Source organism: Galleria mellonella, unplaced genomic scaffold (genome assembly GCF_026898425.1).
Source record: "Galleria mellonella isolate WM207_F2 unplaced genomic scaffold, CSIRO_AGI_GalMel_v1 utg56, whole genome shotgun sequence".
NCBI lineage: Eukaryota > Metazoa > Arthropoda > Insecta > Lepidoptera > Pyralidae > Galleria > Galleria mellonella.
Genome location: NW_026442117.1, coordinates 4,054,002 through 4,075,145, shown reverse-complemented (window position 1 = coordinate 4,075,145; position 21,144 = coordinate 4,054,002). Strand labels below are relative to the sequence as shown.

At 33.6% G+C, this 21,144-nt stretch overlaps 1 protein-coding gene across 2 annotated transcripts in view; it reads right to left on the bottom strand.

Moving 5' to 3' along the window:
- Window positions 1-21,144, bottom strand: part of LOC113515991 (neuropeptide CCHamide-1 receptor) — a 191,656-nt gene that overhangs the window by 4,360 nt on the left and 166,152 nt on the right. For both annotated transcript variants that reach the window (XM_026900317.2, XM_026900319.2), the window contains 5 exons: window positions 11,901-12,031; window positions 11,043-11,231; window positions 9,840-9,943; window positions 3,535-3,672; window positions 2,940-3,053 (listed from right to left, as the gene is read on the bottom strand). In XM_026900317.2, the coding sequence (XP_026756118.2) occupies window positions 2,940-3,053; window positions 3,535-3,672; window positions 9,840-9,943; window positions 11,043-11,231; window positions 11,901-12,031 (676 nt within the window). The remainder of the gene's footprint in view (window positions 1-2,939; window positions 3,054-3,534; window positions 3,673-9,839; window positions 9,944-11,042; window positions 11,232-11,900; window positions 12,032-21,144) is intronic.

Sequence of the window (21,144 nt, the reverse complement as noted above, 5' to 3'; positions counted from 1 at the left end):
ATGCTCAGTTAGTTTCGTGACCATCCGGGACCTTTAATCATGAGCGGCTGTGACATTCTTAATTAAAATACACCTATGTTAATCCTGTTAGTCTTACGGATTAATTTGATTTGTCATCGGTGGATTCCCTCACTAAAGAGTTTGTGGAGAATTTAATTAAAATTGACACACAAAATTCTTGGTGTCGCGTCGGCCAAATTTGAACTTTATCTTCCTTATCACTTGCTAAGTGTGCCACTGGTTCAGAACACTCTTGTTTATGTATACAAATATTAATAAATATCTATATATCATAGATCTAGAAATCTCTAGATTCACATGGGGGGTATCATGGGCGAAACAGTATATTGTTATTTGACTTTCGTATATGACTTTCGTATATGTACTGCTCATGTCTATAGGCGACGGTTACCACTTTCCATCAGGTGGGCCGTCAGCTTGTTTGCCATTCTAAGTTGTATAAAAAAAACAAGCCCGTACAAATCTAACTTGTGTTTTAATTTGTCAGTGTGTGTCACGAATTAAAATTAATTGGAGTTGATTGTTTACTGTAAATATAAAGTGATTATATATTATCATACCAATCGTTAACTGTCCATTGTTGAACATAGGCCTCCCCCTTTTGATATTGGGGGGGGGGGGGTGACTAGATATATTATTATCATCATTAATTACCTTTACAAAATTTTCAAGAACATTTCAGCAAGTGTAGCAATAAGCAATGAATCATGACTTTAATTAATTCGATCAAATAATACACCGTACATTATGTAGTTAAAGTTCTTAGCCTGATCCAAAGTAATATTACAAAGAGGAATGATTAGATTTTATGTATGTAATGGATTTTAAAAAATAAACGCACATTTTTATTTTAGGTAAAATCTATAGAAAGTTACATTATTAGGAATCAGTATAGGCAATTTTTTTTACATAATCGTGTGAAACCTGGACAGTCTACTAGTTATTTTATGAATAGAATTTCCATTAAAGATTAATTGTTCCCTTAAAAAGTGTTTATATTCATCAAACGTATGGTACCGTAGCTTTCTTAGAACCAACCAATCTAACTTCCAAAATTTTAAGCTGCTTAATTATTTATACAATGTCTACCATCGAATCACTACCATCAAACGATGGTAGTGATTGCATTATTATATTATTTTATATATATATATATATATATATATATATATATATATATATATATATATATATATATATATATATATATATAATATATTCTTATTATATTAAATATAACTGTTCATCCATCTAAATAAACAAAAAAATATTTTTAGTTGTTTTTTAGTCCCTGATTGTGCATCTTGAACCTCTTGTATATCAATACTGTTTAAACATAAACATATCCGCTATGCGGTTTTGAAGCTTCCTCTCTGAACGGTATATTGTGGAATGAGGCTCTTGCAAATTAATTTTCTATAGAGTACAGCGATGGGTTCCTTCGAAAACATGCGAGTATCGCGAAAATTTGATAATATCGGAAATTTAATATGAATTAAATAATAAGTTCGTTGCGTTTCCTGTTTATTTTTACTCTTTTGTTAATGTAAAGGCTTAAGTACTGTTTTTTAGATGTACATAGTACATTAAATGCTTTCGCGTAATATTTATAGACGAGAAAAGTTTCGTATTACCACAGGTTTTTTAAAACAAATAAATAAAGCTTTCTCTTTTATGAAAATGATTTTCAAATTCCTATAAAAACTAACAAATAATCTTTAACATCATCTTTTGTTTAATGTTTCATTTTGTGTAAAGTCTTGTATTACAAAAGTATCTAAGTTCATTTCTTAATACTATAAACTATATGATGAGAATAAATATGGTATTTAAACCTTAGATTATGAAGTATATAGCCTGGAAGAGATCGCTTTTAGCGATAAGGTCGCCCATTGTTTTCTCATTGTGATTATTTCTTGTAATTGTTTATATCTAGAATAAGTTTACTATTGTAATCTTTCGGAGGAAACAATAAAGCAATACATTAATTTACACATTATATGCTCGAAGTTGATTTGGCCGAAGTATTAAGAAAATAAATTCTTATTATTTTTAAATTTTTATGTGTATTTCATTTAAATTTTGTAATTCATTGTTAGGTTTACTTTTTTCTATAATTTTGGCAAAGGGATAGTTTTGTCTGTTATTTCATTAACAAATAGTACACGGTACTTGTGATAGTTTGATGTTATTATGAGAAATAAATGAAGTTTAGGACTTGTTTACATTAATAACTTTTGCGGTTTCTTTAACAAAATTTCTTGCTGGCTGATTATTAAAATATTAGACAAGACAAAAGACTAATTATTGACGAGACAAAAGAAAATGATGAAGACAAAGGAGGCACTTTGTACAAAAAACAGTTCGTATTAAAACTTTGTAACCAGTTAATTGAATTTGATCATTTTACACAATAAAGTAGCTGACTTAGCTACTTCTATAATATCTATATATTTTGGATAGGACATATTTATAAATACTTTTACAGTAGTTTCTTATATTGTGATTTTACAATACAATAATTACTCATTTATTTTATTCTGTTGTTATTTCTAAATGGTTACATATATTAATTTTCCAGTTTCGCCAAAAAGTTCCGCAATGCCGAGTGTAAAGGGTTCGTTGTATACAACAATAAAATAGAACATAATGAATAAAGATATATTTTTTCTAGTACAATAATAGTGATATTTTAAAATGACGTTCTCTAATAACAAAATATCAATTGACAGAAAAAGAAAATAAAGAAATTCTATTTTTAAAAGTAAAAGAAATGAAATCTCAAAACCGATATAGATATAGAACATACGCCATAGAGTATAATTGTTTACTACGAAGCAATTATACTCTATGGCGGATCGAAGATATATATAATTGACACTATTTTTTTTTAATATTCTATAACTTAATTAACTTACGTCCTTGGCACCATGCTGATATTGGTTTTCCTGCTGGAATGCAGTCGCCTTGATGTGGATAAGGACAGAGAGCTTCTAGGCCCGTGCGAAGCGGTGCCTCGACAGAGCAGATACCTGATAAACAAAGCAATATTTTAATTCGAAAACAGGTCAAGTTTTTGTCAGCTAATTGTCAAATTAGCGGACTCGTTTTGCTTTGTTATTGTTCTATATACTTATGTATACCTGACGTGTCTATATTTAATTATTTAGTAAATAAATATAGTGTATTAAATTTATAAGAACAATATACAGAATTTATAAGACAAAATAATTATAGAAGTTATAAAAGAATCACTCATAACTATTTATCACGCAAAATTATACATTATGACAAAGTTGACCCGCTTTTCTCGAAGCATTTGCTCGAAGAATCTAAGGGTATAATATAATTAGTATACCTTTTTTATGTGAAAGGTCGACAAATAAGCATTCATTTCTAGCGATGCGAGCGATTCAACTAACGATATCAGGGGAGTCGCCAATGCGATGCCGACCTACTAAAAAGGTATTACAAAAGGTAAGGATTTTAAAAAGGTCTTTTAATAAGATATACCTGTTGAAATGCTTTCTAAATATACCACTGGTGCAGTATAAAGCTATGGGGTTGACACAGCTGTTCAAGAACGAGAGGCAGAAGCCTACGATACGGAGACCATGCCACCATCCGTTGTAGTCCAGTTCAGCCGTGGGACTGAAAATATAAATACTAAATATAATATATGTCTATTATATTTATTACTATTTATATATATTATTACTATTGCATATATGAGTATTGCCATAAGGAACTGGTCCTAAGGCACCCACATCCATTGACTCTCTTCAATGCATTTGAGGTCATCATATGGGATATGATTAAGAATAATAACATGAGCGATCTTAATAAGAGCAATAGGGGGGAAAGGGATTGTTAGCAATGGAGTTTGACAGGCCCATTGCTAGCAATATGCCCTATTAGGTCGACTTCCACGTGGTTCCCCCTGGAAACCATCGTGAACAATTCTTGTTGAATTCGTCACGTTGGGCTAACTGACCTACTTCATCCTCACCTATCATCCTTCACTGGTGCCCCGCCGGTGTATACCGATAGCGCAGGTGGGGTTACCATATCATTATCATCCATTAAAAAAAATAAGAGCAATAGAAACCAAAACAATGATTTAAAAAAAGTTGTCTGTTTGTCTGTATGTTTGTTTCGGCATTACATAAAAAAAAATGAATCAAATTGGATGCGGTTTTCGCAGTTATGTTACTGAAGGTCAACTTTGAAACACAACAGACTGCATGTTTTATTTTGATACGCCATCTAGTGGTAGTTGACTAGAACGTGGACTTTTTTTTTTGATGGGTGAAAATGGTATGGTAACTTCGCCTGCACTAACGGGATACGCTGGCGGAGCACCAGTGAAGGGTGATAGATGAGAATGAAAACAGGCCAGTTAGCCCATCATGATGAATTCGTCAGGAATTAACCATGATAGTTTCCAGGGAAAACCGCGAGGAGGTCGACCTGGTTGGGTATATTGCTAGCAATGGGATTTTTAGTCTCTTTTACTAACAATCCCTTTCCCCCCTAGAACGTGGACTCAGAAATCCACGTGTATAAAGTATGAATGAATTATAACTTTATTTGCTCGAATACCGGTTAATACATTAAAAATTTTTAATGTTAAGTAAAATACTCTTTATATTCAACCGTGTGGCGTGCAAATATTTTATTTGGAATTTGTTTTTAGAATTTTGCATTAAAGTAGTCTAAAAACAGTAGAAAAAAGCTAATGTATTATAGAAATTTTACCAGAAGGAGACTTTGTACAAAAGTCTTGGGTACCTCTGTCCCATTCGTGTTTCAACCGCGAAGCAGTTTGCATGGCTGTGTTTCGGTTTGAAGGGTGGGATATAGCGTGAATTTACTGGGTACAGAGGAATAACACCTGAGTCCTCAAGAATGGCAACGCATGGGGGGTATCATGGGCGAAACAGTATACTCTGTTATGTCTATGGTACTGCTTATATCTATAGGCGACGGTTACCACTTTTCATCAGGTGGGCCGTCAGCTTGTTTGCCACACTAAGTTGTATAAAAAAAAACGTTTATCGAATTAAACAGTGATGAAAGGGTTAAATAATAGCTATATGAATACAATGCGGCCTCTTTGAGTATATATTTCCTTATAATAAGAATGTATATATACTACTATAGGGGATCCTAAACATATATAATAAAGTTGTTGTTTATTTGTTTGCTGTTGTTATACCCGCATTTGCTCAGTTACTTATATATATATGTAAATGTACTCTTTGGTCGGTCAGTCGGTCATTTGGTGTGTTTGTGATCATTTGACAGCAAAAGGGTCAAAATTGTAGGCGCGTTAAAACAAGTAAATGAAAAATGAAAAAATGAAAAATATTCATTCCATAACAAAATTGATACAATACTAAGATCGTTGTTGTGACCTTCTAGTAAGTGTTAACACCTGTATCAGAAGGTCACGCTCCTCCATAACCATGCAAATTTAAATCATAGTACCATAAAATTAAGACATATAACATATAGTAGTGATAAGAATCCGATAATTATGTATGCATATTGAGATATTTTACTGTACTAGGTGTATTTTTTGCGAAAGTCCATATCGCTAGTTACTTGATTAGGAATTATTTTATTTTATCATTTATTTGCAAAACGTGTGTGGACTGAATAGCGGTCGGAGATTGATGGCTAATATGGAACTATTTATTACCAGATATTAAAAGTCGATCTTCGAGTGGTGGCTGTCGAACGCGTATTAATGTTAGCGGCATTAAATAAAATAATTCTAATCAACTAATTAATATGTTAAAATTTCGTATGTACAGCCTGAGGTCTTGGCATAGAATGGACTACCCCTTCTTTTTCCATGGGTGTCGTAAGAGGTGACTAAGGGAATTTAATAGTAAAGGGATGGGCAGCAGCATCCTTATTAAAACATCACTAAAAGTCTAGTGGTTGCCAACCCGCTTGCCAAGCGCGGCAACTACTGGCCCAACTCCCCTTCTGGGGAAGGCTTATGTTCAACAGCGGACGGTTAACAGCTGATATGATGATGTACTGTCTAAGAAAGAAGTCAAACGTTCAGTACAGATGTACTAACATACACATGTAAGTACCTTTTTTAATGGGTGAAAATGGAATGGTTACCACGCCTGCGCTATCGGTATACGCTGCCGTGGCACTAGTGAGAGGTGATAGATGAGGGTGAAAGCAGGTTAGCTCATTGTGAAAAATCCGTTAAAAATATCCACGATGGTTTCCAGGGGGAACCGCGTGTAGGTCGACCTGATAGGGTACATTGCTAGCAATGAAACTCTTAGATCCCATTACTAACAATCCTTTTCCTCCCATATGTAAGTATGAGTATGAGATGCGATGTTAGATTTATATTTTCCTACAATTTAGGCCATTTCAGACTTTGCCGCGTCTTTAGGAAGAAACGGGAGAGACACTCACTTATCTATTTATCTTGTCATTTATATAGATACTGGTCGTTTCCCGCGGCGTTGCCTGCTTCTAATTATGTCTGTCCCATTCGTGTTTCTTCCGTGAAGCAGTTGTGCTTGCATAGCTGTGTCTCGATTTGAAGGGTGGAATATAGCAGTAAAACAGGGTACAGAGGAATAACATCCGAGTCTTCAGGAATGGCAACACATGGAGGGTATCATGGGCGTAACAGTATACTCTGTTATGTTCATGGTACTGCTCGTGTCTATAGGCGATGATTACCACTTTCCATCAGATGGGTCGTCAGCTTGTTTGCCATTCTAAGTTGTATAAAAAAGTCCTCTAGTGAGTATACGTAAATAACCTGTCTATTCATCTTGCTCTAATATGTTCTTTTCTCTTTTATATTACATTAAGATATACTTTTAAGACAGGAAGAGACGCCTTTGATGCTCGGTTCTTTTTACTTATCCCTATTAGTCAAGCGTAATAGGGATAAATAAATAACTCTGTAATAGTAGTTGTACTTGATTCAACTCTGATATCAGACGAGATCAGAAATATTTGCTTATAAAAAGGTATATAATAACATATTAATGAGATGTACGTAAGTGGCTTAGGACTGTTTTTTCATGGTAGTCAATGGGGGAGGCTTTTGTTTCGTAGTTGGTACATAATGGCTGATATGATGATGATAATATTATTATCTGAATTGTATTAAATATAAAAATAAATAAATAAATTTATTTTTAATTTATACTGTATTGAACACACCAATAATACATAAAAACATGATGGAGGTAAGTACTTGTATCAAGGCGAGCTTAATTCTAAAAGAGTTCTCTGTCAGCAAACCAAAAGTGGAAAGGAGCATCAATGTTAGCAGATAGAGCGGTGTACAATATTGTGACAATTTTCAAACAAACAATGATTTAAACAACATGAGCCATGAGTATTTAGAATCATCTTTTCGTTATTAGTTGGTAAAAACAAATTTAATTTCATGATTCTTAATTTATAGAAATTCCTACGGCAAGCGTTAATATAGGCAATAATTTCTGAGTGTTAATTTATGTTTGTAAGCTAAAATTAATTTATGGTTCATTAAATTTAAATTAATAATTTCGGATAGATTAATCTTATTAGTATGAGTTAACATCGGGAGAGTCTGTGAGAATTTGTGAAATAATTAACGCGAAGGTTGAAATGTCAAGCAAAATTGTTTTGGGTGTACACAAGATGATTAAAGATTTCGTTTCACTAAAAAACGCTGACTTCTAAAGTCACAAAGTCAGTTAATTTATTTAAATTTTAAAGCACTGGACCGAATGTGATAAAGTTTCTATGGATCCTAAATATATTTACATAAAAAAATATTTTTCATAATCAGTTTGCAGATGACGAATTATGAGGCAACAAAAGAAAAAAAGTAATGCCTCTGAAGTGAGAAGTCACTTCTTTTTTTAAGTCTGTTGAAAATCGTGACTGAGCGCTTTATTACGTCGAGAATACGTTTTTCAAACATTAAAAAATACAACTACATGTTACATTTCAAATAAAAAAAAAATATATATGAAATCTATCTAACATGTTAAAAAAATACATTATAAATGAACTGTCTTTTAGGATACCTAATGATATTAATATTTTGGACAAAGCATTTAACAATTAATTACACAATATTAATATTGTTAATTACGTTCATACTTCTAGATGGTTGCATAGATTCATTTTCTAGTTTCGTAAATATAGGGACAGTGCCAATTCTTAAATAACGTAGGGCCAGGACTATCCTTAATCTCTACGGATTATTCACTCTGTGTGCCGAGACCTCAATTTTGTGGCTCAGCGGTCGCGTTCTGTGAGTCTGTCCGACTTTTAGTAGACAGTATCTACTTAATAGTTTATTCACAATGGAAAAGGCAAAGGTACAAAGACATACAGACTTATTTTCTGATTTTGTGGACACCAATATTATATTTATATTATTATAAATTACACACTATTCGACATATTTTCTTTAGATATAACATTTCCTATTCCTTTTTTGATATAGCCATATTAAATAGCTTTGAAGATTAGGTCCCAAGAGCCCGTATTTCTAATTAGGTGTACGTAAGTACATTATATTAAGTCTATGAATTAGGTTATGTTTTCTTTTCTAAAATATAGTTACATCAAATAATATTTTTTTACTTTAGAAACATAGATTATTTATCGAGAGATTATTGAAATGATGAAAATTATTAATACATGAATTTAGACGACTTGTAAACATATTTATTTTCATTATCGTATAATCAAGTTTATAGATAATATTTCACATTACATAGATTAAATTAAATCTCAAATGAAGATGGTCGAGATTTTTCAGTATTGCGATACTATAAATATTATAGGTAGGTATACTGTAAGATTTTATTATTGTTAAAAGTTTCGTAACTATATGTTATATTTTAATGTAATAATTACCGGTTAAACCTATATGTATTCGATCGAAAAAGCTTTTTTTTATGCAACATAGAATGGCAAACAAGCTGACCGCCCACCTGATGGAAAGTGGTAACCATCGTCTATAAAACATGAACAGTACCATGGACATAACAGTGTACTGTTTCGTCCATGATATCCCCTATGCATTACCATTCCTGAGGGCTAAGGTGTTATTCCTCTGTACCCTGTAAATTCACAGCCATATCCCATCCTTCAAATCGAGACACAGCCATGCGAACACAACTGCTTCACGGTAAAACACGAATGGCACAGAGGTATTCAAGCAAATGACTTTTGTATAAATTCTCCCCCTGGTAAAGCTCGACTAGTTTCGGAACGATTCGGAACGTTTATGACATTTTATGACACTGATGTTGATCGTGATTCAGGTTACGTGGGAATTTATTTGGAGATATTTATGACAAAAACGTATTACCTGGAACGGTCATTTCATATTGAAGTTTTCTGCATTTACTAGCTATTTCTATCGTTCGCAGTTATATAAAAAATGTTAGATTAAACCTAACTTAATATTTTTTAACCTTTAACCTAACCTAACCAGGTTTACCATTATAGTTTCATAGATAAAGGTTATGGGTACTAAGTTTGACTTTATCAACATCGCTATATCTGCCATTAATTGTCAACTGTTAAACGTAAGCCTTCACCATAAGGTATTTGCTAGTAGATGCCATGCTTGGCAGGCAGATTTGCAACCGCCGTTAGGCTTTGGTGAAGTTTTAAGAAGGACGTTCTTGCTTATCCCTCGATCATTTAGTTCTCTTAGTCACTTTTTACGACTTCCACGGGAAAGGAAGGGGTGGCCCATTCTATGCCGGGACCACACGGCACACCTAAATGGCGACGTCTATTGTTTGACTTACCAGTAATAAAACCACATCATGAAGACGTGTGACGGTAGAAAGCACGCTGCGAAGACGAGAACGAACGCTAGTACAGTTAGTGCGACCTTTCTTCTTGCCCTCATCTGAAATTATGAGAAAAACAATTGTCTATGAAGTTTGTTTTAATAGAATTGAAAAAAAAAAATTAATTAACAATCGATTACACCAACCTATTTTTTTATACAACTTAGAATAGCAAACAAGCTGACGGCCCACCTGATGGAAAGTGGTAACCGTCGCCTATAGACATGAGCAGTACCATGGACATAACAGAGTATACTGTTTCGCCCATGATACCCCCATGCGTTGCCATTCCTGAGGACTCAGGTGTTATTCCTCTGTACCCAGTAAATTCACGCCTTTACACAAATTTTCAATAAAATACAGCCCATATTACTTACAATTTTTTTGAGTTTATCCATTACAAGAAAAATCAAATGTTTTCTCTTTATATTATGAATTAAATTTAATAAACAAATTGTGGCACAGTACACTATTATTAATACACAAGTAAGGTTCACAGATAAAGCGAATTATTGATTCTATGGTTGTTTGCCTTGCCTCCCTATGTCTAACCAAGAAATCCCTATGGAATTAATTTAGTTATTATTCAATTTAAATTGGATTTGTTCTGACATCAGATGAATGTCTGTGAGAAGCTCGTGCCTTTTATTTTCTATGAACCTTCGGGAATGAGATCGCAACAATAGAACTCGATAGAGTACTAGTCTGAAAGGAATTCAGTGTTTGATTAGCAGATTTTATTTACAAATGTAATTTGCTAACTAAGTTGTATAAAAAAAAAAAGTGTTATTTTAACAGATGTCGAAAAGAATGAGTTTATTTCAATTTGTCTGAATTTTGATTGTTGACAATTCTGATGTGGATTTCTGAATTATTTTTATAATCGATAGGTTTCAACATTTTTACGTTCAAAACCGCTGGTTTTTTTGTAGAGAAAAAAAAGTTGCTGTGAAGCAAAATCGAGAAACTCATCCCGAGTTTATGATCCACCGTGATCTGAATTTAGATATTTTTTTGTAAACATCTACAAAATAATTAATAACAAATATTAATAAATAATAATTAGTATTTTTTTTGTAAGACATCTGCTAAACATCGATGCGTCTCTCTTTGTCTCTCTCTCTTATTCTGAAAGAGAGATCTCTCTGTGTACGTTACCTGTCTCTGGGTTCCTTGCATTTCCCCTGGCATATTCTGTGTGCTGAGTACCAGGTGCCTTGCCATCAGCACATAAAATAGTGCAATAACCGCCAGCGGCAAGGAGTAGTATACAAAGAATTTGATAAGCACCATTGTCCGAGGGTAGTTCTCTCCCCATTCATTTGGATATGGGTAGCATACGAGAAACTGAAAAGAAATCGAAGAAATGAATAATTAATTATGATATATAAATATTGTACTTTCTACAAAAGTCATATTATTCGTAGTTATGTCATCATAATCATAATCATGTTTCTGTCGCTTAGTAGTTTTCCTGCTATGGCTGTGTTTATGATAGAGTGCAGATTTTGTGAAGTTTGTTAAACATATCATCATAACTTGAACTATCCACTGTTCAACATAGGCCTCCTACTCGAGGAGTTTTGCCAGTAGTTGCCACGCTTGGCAGGTGGGTTAGCAACCGCAGTAAGGCTTTGTTGTGTGTGAGTATGTATATATATATATGTAATAATAACGCAGATAATGATCATTTGATTTGTGAACAAAATTCTTGAATTAAAAAAAATGGAATTTCGACAGTACTACGTGTGTAGCTAATATTTATTTCTGAGGGCAAAAGAATGTTAGTAATGCGGACTACCATTCCCATTTCTAGCAATATACCCTGTCAGGACGACCTCCACGTGGCCCTTCCTGGAAATCATAGTGCTGAATTCCAGATGTACTCATCACAATGGGCTAACTCACTTGCTTTTTCATTCTCACCTATCATCGCTCACTGGTGTCCCGCCAGCGTTTACCGTTAGCTCAGGCGGGGTTACTATTCTATTATCATCTTTTAAAAAAAATACTCACTTGTGTAGTAGGATTGACGACAAAAGTCCTCACGTAGGAGCCGACGTACGCCGGAGTGGCGAGCAACGCCGCTAAAATCCAAATTCCAATTGCTGTTGCAACAGTCAGCCGGGTGGCTCGTTTACTGCCGCCTAGAAAAAAAATTCATTACATATAATTCGCCATTTGTGCTGTGTTACATATATTATATGGTATAAAGAGTGAAGAAAAGAGATAAGAGTGGTGTAAATGCTTCCACTATTTTCATCATCACCATATCAGCCGTTAACTGTTCATTGGTGAACATAGACCTCCACCCATTGAGGGGTTTTGCAAGTAATTACCACGCTTGAAAGGCAATTGCAGTTAGGTTTTGGCAATGTTTTAAGAGCGAGAAGAGAGGCATATCCCTTAATCATTAAGTTTTTTTTTATACAACTTAGAATGGCAAACAAGCTGACGGTCCACCTCATGGAAAGTGGTAAAAGTCGCCTATATACATGAGCGGTACCATGGACATAACAGAGTATACTGTTTCGCCCATGATACTCCCCATGCGTTGCCATTCCTGAGGACTCAGGTGTTATTCCTCTGTACCCAGTAAATTCATATCCCACCCTTCAAACCGAAACACAGCCATGCAAACACAGCTGCTTCACGGTTGAAACACAAATAGGACAGAGGTACCCAAGCAATTTACTTTTGTACAAAGTCTCTCTCTGGTAAAAGTTCCCTTTGTCGCCTCTTACAATATGCCTGGAAAAGGAAGGGGCGACCCATTCTATGCCGGGACCACACGGCGAATGTTTAAATTGTAAAATGTTTTTATTAAGATCTCCAATTAAGGTTATTATGAAAATTTAATCAGCAGGCTGAGTTTTGTCGAATAGACCTCAAATAAGAAGAGGTAACGTCTATTTGAGGTAAGATCTGTTCGATTTGAGCCCAATTTGATTGCGTCAAAAGTCACATTAGATGGCATATTGATGCCTTACCTAAGGTCATATGCCGCCTACACGTTGTTTCATTACAATACTACTTTTTATCCGTAATATCGTATACGTGATATTCCTATCACATGAAAGATTTCGCTGACCAGGATAAATGTAGTCTATGTCTATCTCTATCTAATATAGTACATGTGTACTAAATTACGTAGTGGTAACTTAACATTTAAGAGCTAATAAAGAAGGAAACAAATTCACTTTCAAAATTATATGTAATATTGGGAAAGATCATTGTCTAGACTTAGTTATGATACTCAACAAAAGATTCTGTTCAGCTATTCTGAGAAGAATAAATATAGTTAACGAATTTCTATTTACTTAAACTGTCAAATGAGGGGGGAAAGGGATTGTTAGTAATGGAGACTGAGAATCCCGTTGCTAGCAATATACCCAACCAGGTCGACCTCCTCGCGGTTCCCCCTGGAAAATATCATGGTTAATTCCTGATGAATTCATCATGATGGGCTAACTGGCCTGTTTTCATTCTCATCTATCACCCTTCACTGGTGCTCCGTCAGCGTATCCTGTTAGCGCAGGCGGGGTAACCATACCATTTTCACCCATAAAAAAAAACTGTCAAATGAATTTATAATTCATCTGTCCTTTTTTGGTATATATTACGTAAAATATTTATCGACTTTGAATACCATTAGACTTTTTGAAATCTTTGAGATTTAATCTCCTTTTCCTTTTCATGATACAAAATACCTACATACTGTTAAAACTTTATAATATGTACTGGATTATATCGTACTATATTTTAGTGTATAGAATTATTATTAGATATAATAGAATTAAACCGTAGAAATGTTTATATTTGTTTGACATACTATGACGGACTTCGACGAAACTTGGCCTTGTAATCCTATCCTAGTTCAACATCGGATACTCTTATCTTGGCACAGTAACCTGACAGTTGGAAACGGATTATAAATTACAAACTATGCTTGCAAGACATTTTCAAAGGTTACATCAAAGATGTAGCCAAGTTTATGTTGAATATTATACGCCGTTAATGAAACAGTATTTGTAATCACGAGTACCTATTAACACGCTAATTAGCAAAGCAAATTTTGTTCTAATTTTATTTTATTTTATAACGATTCTAGACATGTCTGCGTTTGTTTTCGTTTACCATATAGAATATAAGTAAATAAATAGAAATTATGATTTATAATGATAATTTTTTTAGAGAATTAAGTTTTAAGAATAGAATATGGCTCAACTCCTTTTTATTTTTTATTTTTATTATAAAAATACTTGATCAAGAAAAGGTAAACCAAGAAAGGAAGGTAAAATTTGTTTGTGCATTTTACCAAAATTTATTGTGTAAAATTTATTCATTTAACCCTCTGTTCTTGGACATTTGAGTTAGATAAAAACCATCTTATAGGATCAAACCGTTTTGGTATCACGTCGCCGTTACTATTGTAGAAGACGTGAACACAATATGTAGACAAAATAAAAGACTTGAACGTGTTTGCACTAAAAATTCTGCGACGAACGGAACGTGACGGTCATATAGATCTCTCATCCCTATTGATTGACATTGCTCTTTATAGTCATCGTTTATCTTCGATTGCTTGCAATGATGATTTTGCTGATGTTTCCAACAGTTGCTTTTACCAAAAGTATTTCAGTATTTGTATCTGTTATAAAGTACCCTTTGTACAAACTTTCTTTAGCTTGAGATAAGATGGCGTTGTGCGATATATCAAAATTATTTTCGAAACAAAAACGTACGTATTTAACGTCAAGTTTATTTACTCGCAAAATATATTTTTTGGTATTACAATAATTATTAATTAATATACTCATCAATAGCCAAATGACAATAATAATTAAGAAGAATTATTATAATCCATTAAAACAATATTTAAGTACACGTATAGATAATATATTTTTATTAATATTGTAATTCAAGATTGGTGTTCCATAAAAAAACAGATCTCAAATATGGTAAATTCTTTTATTTTTATTTAAAAACTGAACTATTGCTAAAATTTCTTCTTTAATAATGAAAAATTCTTTTTTTATCTTTCAGAAATAAAATTTTTCAAATTGGTTTCCAACTGACGAAATTGTGAGGTAACAAACATTCGAAAACAATCGAAAAAAATAATAATATACGAATTGAGAATCTTCCTCTCTGTTTAAGTCAGATGACAAATGGTTGTTTGTTATGTCTTGGTGCTTCAATGCTACAATTAATTATTATGAATTTCGGTATCGTTTGTTTGGGGAGCAAGATTTTTTTATATTTTTGCCTATTTATACTTAAATAGCCTCTGAGAAACGTGTATATCAAATTTTTGAACATTTACTTTGTTTCTTATAAAAATAGTTATGGCAAACAAACAATTGACGAAATTAGTTCCATTACTCTTTCCTATAATAACTCTATATTGGTATTAGAATAATAAAATTTTAGGACCCATAACAATCAATATAACCGCATCTTATGATCGATGCCAAACCGTTAAAAGCTTTATAACTTAGAATGTTGGATGCCATTCGCATAAATCAAATATCGAAATGTTTATGCGGATGGTAAACATAATAAATTTGTTTATCCAATATCGAATATGCACAATTCTATTTACTTATGTATCTGCAAGTATTTATCTGTCTATAATATCGTCTAGATCTTCACCAGAGGGAGACTTTGTACGAAAGGCGATTGCTTGGGTACCTCTGTTCCATTCGTTTCTACCATGAAGCAGTTGTGTTTGCATGGCTGTGTTTCGGTTTGAAGGGTGGGATATGGCGTGAATTTACAGGGTAAAGAGGAATAACACCTGAGTCTTCAGGAATGGCAACGCATGGGGGGTATCATGGGCGAAACAGTATACTCTGTTATGTCCATGGTACTGCTCACGTCTATAGGCGACGGTTACCACTTTCCATCAGGTGGGCCGTCAGCTTGTTTGCCATTGTAAGTTGTATAAAAAAAGTATTAACTATATGTTATTTTTAATTTTTTTTTGTTTATTTAAACTTTAATGAACGGTGAAACTCTATGTACATATGGCGGACTTAACACTGGACGGTGTTCTCTACCAGTCAACTGTTGGGCAAACCGAGAAATAAGTTTTTTTTTGTAAGTAGTCGGTGCATTATTAAATGGAGAAAATATAAAAAGTAATACTTAATATATTCGTACATTATAATATACACATTCATAAAATTATAATTCATATAATAATATTCGTATATGTGTCGTATCGTATATGTGCATATTCGTAGAATATTTTATATTAAGTCTATATTTTTAATATGTAATGAGATATATGTATATACTTTCATATTAATAATATTAGTGAGGTTAACAATATTAAAAAAAAATGTAGTAAGACCGCAAATGGCTACTCGTGGAAAATTGTATATCATTAAAAATTCTTAAAAAAGGTGCCAAGTCACTCTTTAACCGTAAAAGCTGTGGGATTTAATGTAATGCCAATATAGAATTCTATCTATCACTGCAAAGGTGTCAACAGAATCCCAAATTGGCACTACATGAGATTTAACGATGTATCCCATTGAGATATGTAAATTCTGCGGCTTCGTCTACACTGTACCCGATGTATCCCGTGGGTATTTCCAATAAAACTTTCTTAAGAGATGTTAAAGTCACATATGGAGTCAATATGTAAAGTTTAAAGTTTCACCTACTACTGTCTTTGATGTTTAAAGATCACTCAACATATTTTGTACTAATTTTATAAAGAAGGAGAGTTTATCTATATTTTCTGTATTTTGCTCTCTACTCTCTAATATCGCAAGCAAGTCTATGAATTGAAATGAGACATCAAGCCTATGAATTGAAATGAGATATAGGACGTTGCTATCTCATTCTATCTCAAGGACTTGGCACTTTGAGAGCATGAAGCATGAAGCTGTCCATAAACAAACCAAGACAAACATCAAGATGGTAGATCGAACACCGAAACTATAGCTATCCAGACTGTTTAACTTTGATATAGTTGATGATTTTGTCTAACTTGGGTTATCAATACTGGATCATTTGAACTAGAAGTTCGCTGATGTATTGGTATAGCCAAGTGTGCTGTAATTCCACCTGCAAAGAATTTAGAAGAACAGAAACTCTTTCAAAGAACTAAATTGCACCTTATTCATATGCTCGTATTCTTCATTTTCTTGTATGCTTCAGAAACTTGAATAGTGAAACCCACGAATTGGAAACAAATTGACGTTTTTGATATGTGGTGTTGCTGTAATATTCTTGGGATATTTTGGATGGCTTGTTGGAACTACATTGATTGACTCTCAACCATCTGTTTTCGCAGAGTTCTCACAGTTTTTGGTCGCATCGTCAAGAAAACGGATGATAATCAGGAAAAAGTTATTTAAAAAAATATATTATAATTGGTAGATGGCAAAAGATACCAAGTATGTAGCCAGACTTATTTGTCCAACCAAGTACGAAATAGACTTTCTAGCAATATACATTGTAACTTTAAAGTCATTGAAGACAGAAACAAACGAAGGAATTTTATTCATGGGAAGGTGATACTTGTTGGAGGCATGACCCTTTGAGGATACTAATGTATGGAGGATTATCCGATAGAATTTACCCACATTTTTTTGGTCGCATGCTAGTATTATTGTGACTGAAGAAGCTACATTTATGTGGAGCAGCATCTTATTTTTTTTTTTTTTGTATAAAGTTACGCAATATATTCGTCAATAATAAAGTTTTTTTTTTATCCTTTATATAGAACCTTATAAATAAATACTAAACATAGAGTTATTATTGCCAAACGTAGTTAACAAAGATATATAATCTTATCTTCCATTGTTATAAGAATTTTCAAACTGTTTTAGTCTAAAGCTTTTTAAGGTAGTTTACTATTTTCCATCAGGAGCGCTGTCAGTTTGCTATTCGATGTTGCAGAAAAATCTTTTTATATTTGATAGGTTTTTCACTCATATACTGACTCGTATTTATATGTAGGCCTTCACATTGAAAAATAAAATCCTATCAGGGACACATTTTGCTCTAGCTGCTGGCACGAATTATGTCACATTTATGTTAGAACTGTTTACAATTTGACATACGTGACATACATGTGTAGTTGTGGATCGAAACAGTTCCAGGAACTATATCTACTATTAGAGAAATATAGTTGTAATAGGACGCATCTAGATCAACATGTTTACATGTCAAATTCATGCACAAGACTGAGCAAACATTCAACTGTCATTGCGGCGTTTAACTGCCAACTAACACGAAAAAAATTTATAGAAGTCATCGAAAACATTCTAATTTTGTATTAAATTTAAAAACAATCATACTAAAAAGTATTCTCAACATATTGTAATAAAAATTATTTCTCTAGAGAACATAGAAAAGATAAAAAGAAGACAAAATATAATGTTATTTAGAATTGATGTTTCTTTTTTAATGGATGATAATGGAATGGTAACTTCGCCTGCGCTAACGGTATACGCTGGCGAGGCACCAGTGAGGGATGACAGGTGAGAATGAAAAGGCAGGTCAGTTATTCCATCGTGATGAATACACCTGGAATTCGGTACAATAGTTTCCAGGGGGATCATGTGGAGGTCGATCTTTTCGATCGATTCCTTCCCCCCGATATCGATAGCGATATCGGGGGAAGGGATCGATCTTAACCATTTAAGAGCGTACATAATTTTTGCTTATACAAGAAAACAATTTTCAATATTTCTGACTCATTATTTTATCTGATCTAACCTTACTCACGCTAAATATTATTCTGCATACCAAATACTACGTATGTACAAAATTTCATGGAGATTGATTGAGCTGTTAATGCGTAAAGAGGTAACGAACACAATTCATTTTTACATTTGTAATAAGAGTAAGGCAGGATTTTATTTTGGTTATATCCATGTTCGAATCGTTCTATGTTCAATCTATTTCCGGACATAATTTGCGCTTCCTAAACACGTTGGTATATATTTTTTTTTTCTTTTTTTTTTTTATACAACTTAGAATGGCAAACAAGCCGACGGCCCACCTGATGGAAAGCGGCAACCGTCGCCTATAGACATGAGCAGTATCATGGACATAACAGAGTATACTGTTTCACCCATGATACCCCCCATGCGCTGCCATTCCTGAGGACTCAGGTGTTATTCCTCTGTACCCAATAAATTCACGCCATATTCCACTCTTCAAACCGAAATACAGCCATGCAAACACAACTGCTTCACGGTTGAAACACGAATGGGACAGAGGTACCCAAGCAATCGACTTTTGTACAAAGTCTCCCTCTGGTAAAATTCTACAATACTCTATACTATTCTACACGTACAAGAAAAATGGCGTGAAACGGGTGTTAATGTGAACCTACTAACAATTTAAGTTTTAAAGACGAATTATCTATACTTATAATAAATCTGTAGAGAGGTCAATTCTGTACATGAAATATATTTCCAAAATAACTATCAGCGGGTGATTAGTGATCGATACTGATGCCAAAAATGCAATCAGTAAAATTTTGTCTGTCTGTCTGTCTGTCTGTATGTTCGTTAACAAAAATCAATCGATGGATTTTAACGAAACTTGGTACAATTATTCTTCATACTCCTGGGCAGGTTATAGTATACTTTTCATCACGCTATGATCAATAGGAGCAGAGAAGTGAAGGGAAATCTTGGGGAAACGGGAGAAGTTACTTCATTTTTAAGCTGCCGTCGCATGTGCAGCCTTAATGGTCACTTTTTAAAATGTAAAAATGTTCACCTGTGTGAATCCGGGACGGGCAGCTAGTATATAAATATAGCTGTTGTGTAGTCCCGGCATTCTGGCCGGTATCAATCTGTTCTATTTATTCTTTCAATGAATCAATAGAACATATTTTTACCGGCCAGTATTTACAATAATATTAGTGGCCAGTACGTGAACATAATATACTACAGAATGGGCCAAACCTTCCTTTCCCGTGTGTGTTATAAGAGGCGACTAAGAGAACTTAATGGTCAAGAAGTGGGCAGCCGCGTCCCTTTTAAAACATCACCAAAATTTAACTGCGGTTACCAACTGCAACTGCGCTTGCTAATTATGGCAACTACTGGCAGAACCCCAGAATTCTTATGGGGGAGGTTTATGTTCAGCAGTGGCCAGTTAACGGTCGGTACGACATAATACGATAGCCGGCCCGGCAAATGGTATTTATTTCTCTATTGCTATTACTGGGTCTATTTTTTGTAATCGAAATTAAGAATTGAGAGTAATATCCTATTTCTAAAGTTGAGCAGTTTCGGAGATCAGCGTGAACGAACACCGTGATACGTGGTTTTTATATATTAAGATTATGGAAATATGAAAATCTTTTGTAACTATTTTAGAAGTGTAATATTTATATAGATAAAAAATTAAAATCTGTTGTAAAAAAATTAGGTTTAGAAAATTTACAATTCTGTAGATATACTTCTCATACATTAGACACTGTTTAAACGTTTATGACTGTTACAGTCGTACCGATTTCTTGATCCAAGGAGAAGAAGAAACCATTGAGAATATATTCTAGGCATAGATTATATATATAAATATACAAACATTTACCTTTTCAAAAATAAAACTTTCCCTAGCACCGCAATGCTGATCAAACAATGATACACGTTGATCTGATGCCAATAAAAACAGACACGTTGACGGTGGTACGTAGGTAGAACTATTGTTCTTATTTTTCCGATCAAAAAGAACATACTTATCGAAGAGTTGTGTTTACAGTAAGCGCACATCTGGTTCATTGGATGAACGCGGCATGTATTTTGAGATTTTATTACCTTAACAATAATAACATCGTGAATACTACGATCTGATACGATTACCGGAATATTTTGATGATCCTTACACCGCGTTTCCACTAAACATACATTATGTATGTATACCTACATATAGAGTTGGTCATAATGGGTATACCGAGATCAGTAGAGAAGCGAATCATTATATCATATCAGCTGTTGACTGTTTACTGCTGAACATAATTCTTCCCCTAATGAGGATCGAATAACCTGATCTAATTATAGATAGTATACAAGAACTAAACAACTTTCCCCATAGCATACAGTTTGTCGGTAAATAACCTAATTTAATTTTCTTTATGACGTGACCTAACGAACTAAACAACATTTTTTGCACACTTTGTGCATTCTGTCGGTGAATAATCTAGTTGATTTATTCTTATGTTGAAAACTAGTGATAGTATTTATGAACTAAACAACTTTTCCTAAGATGTATCGTCTGT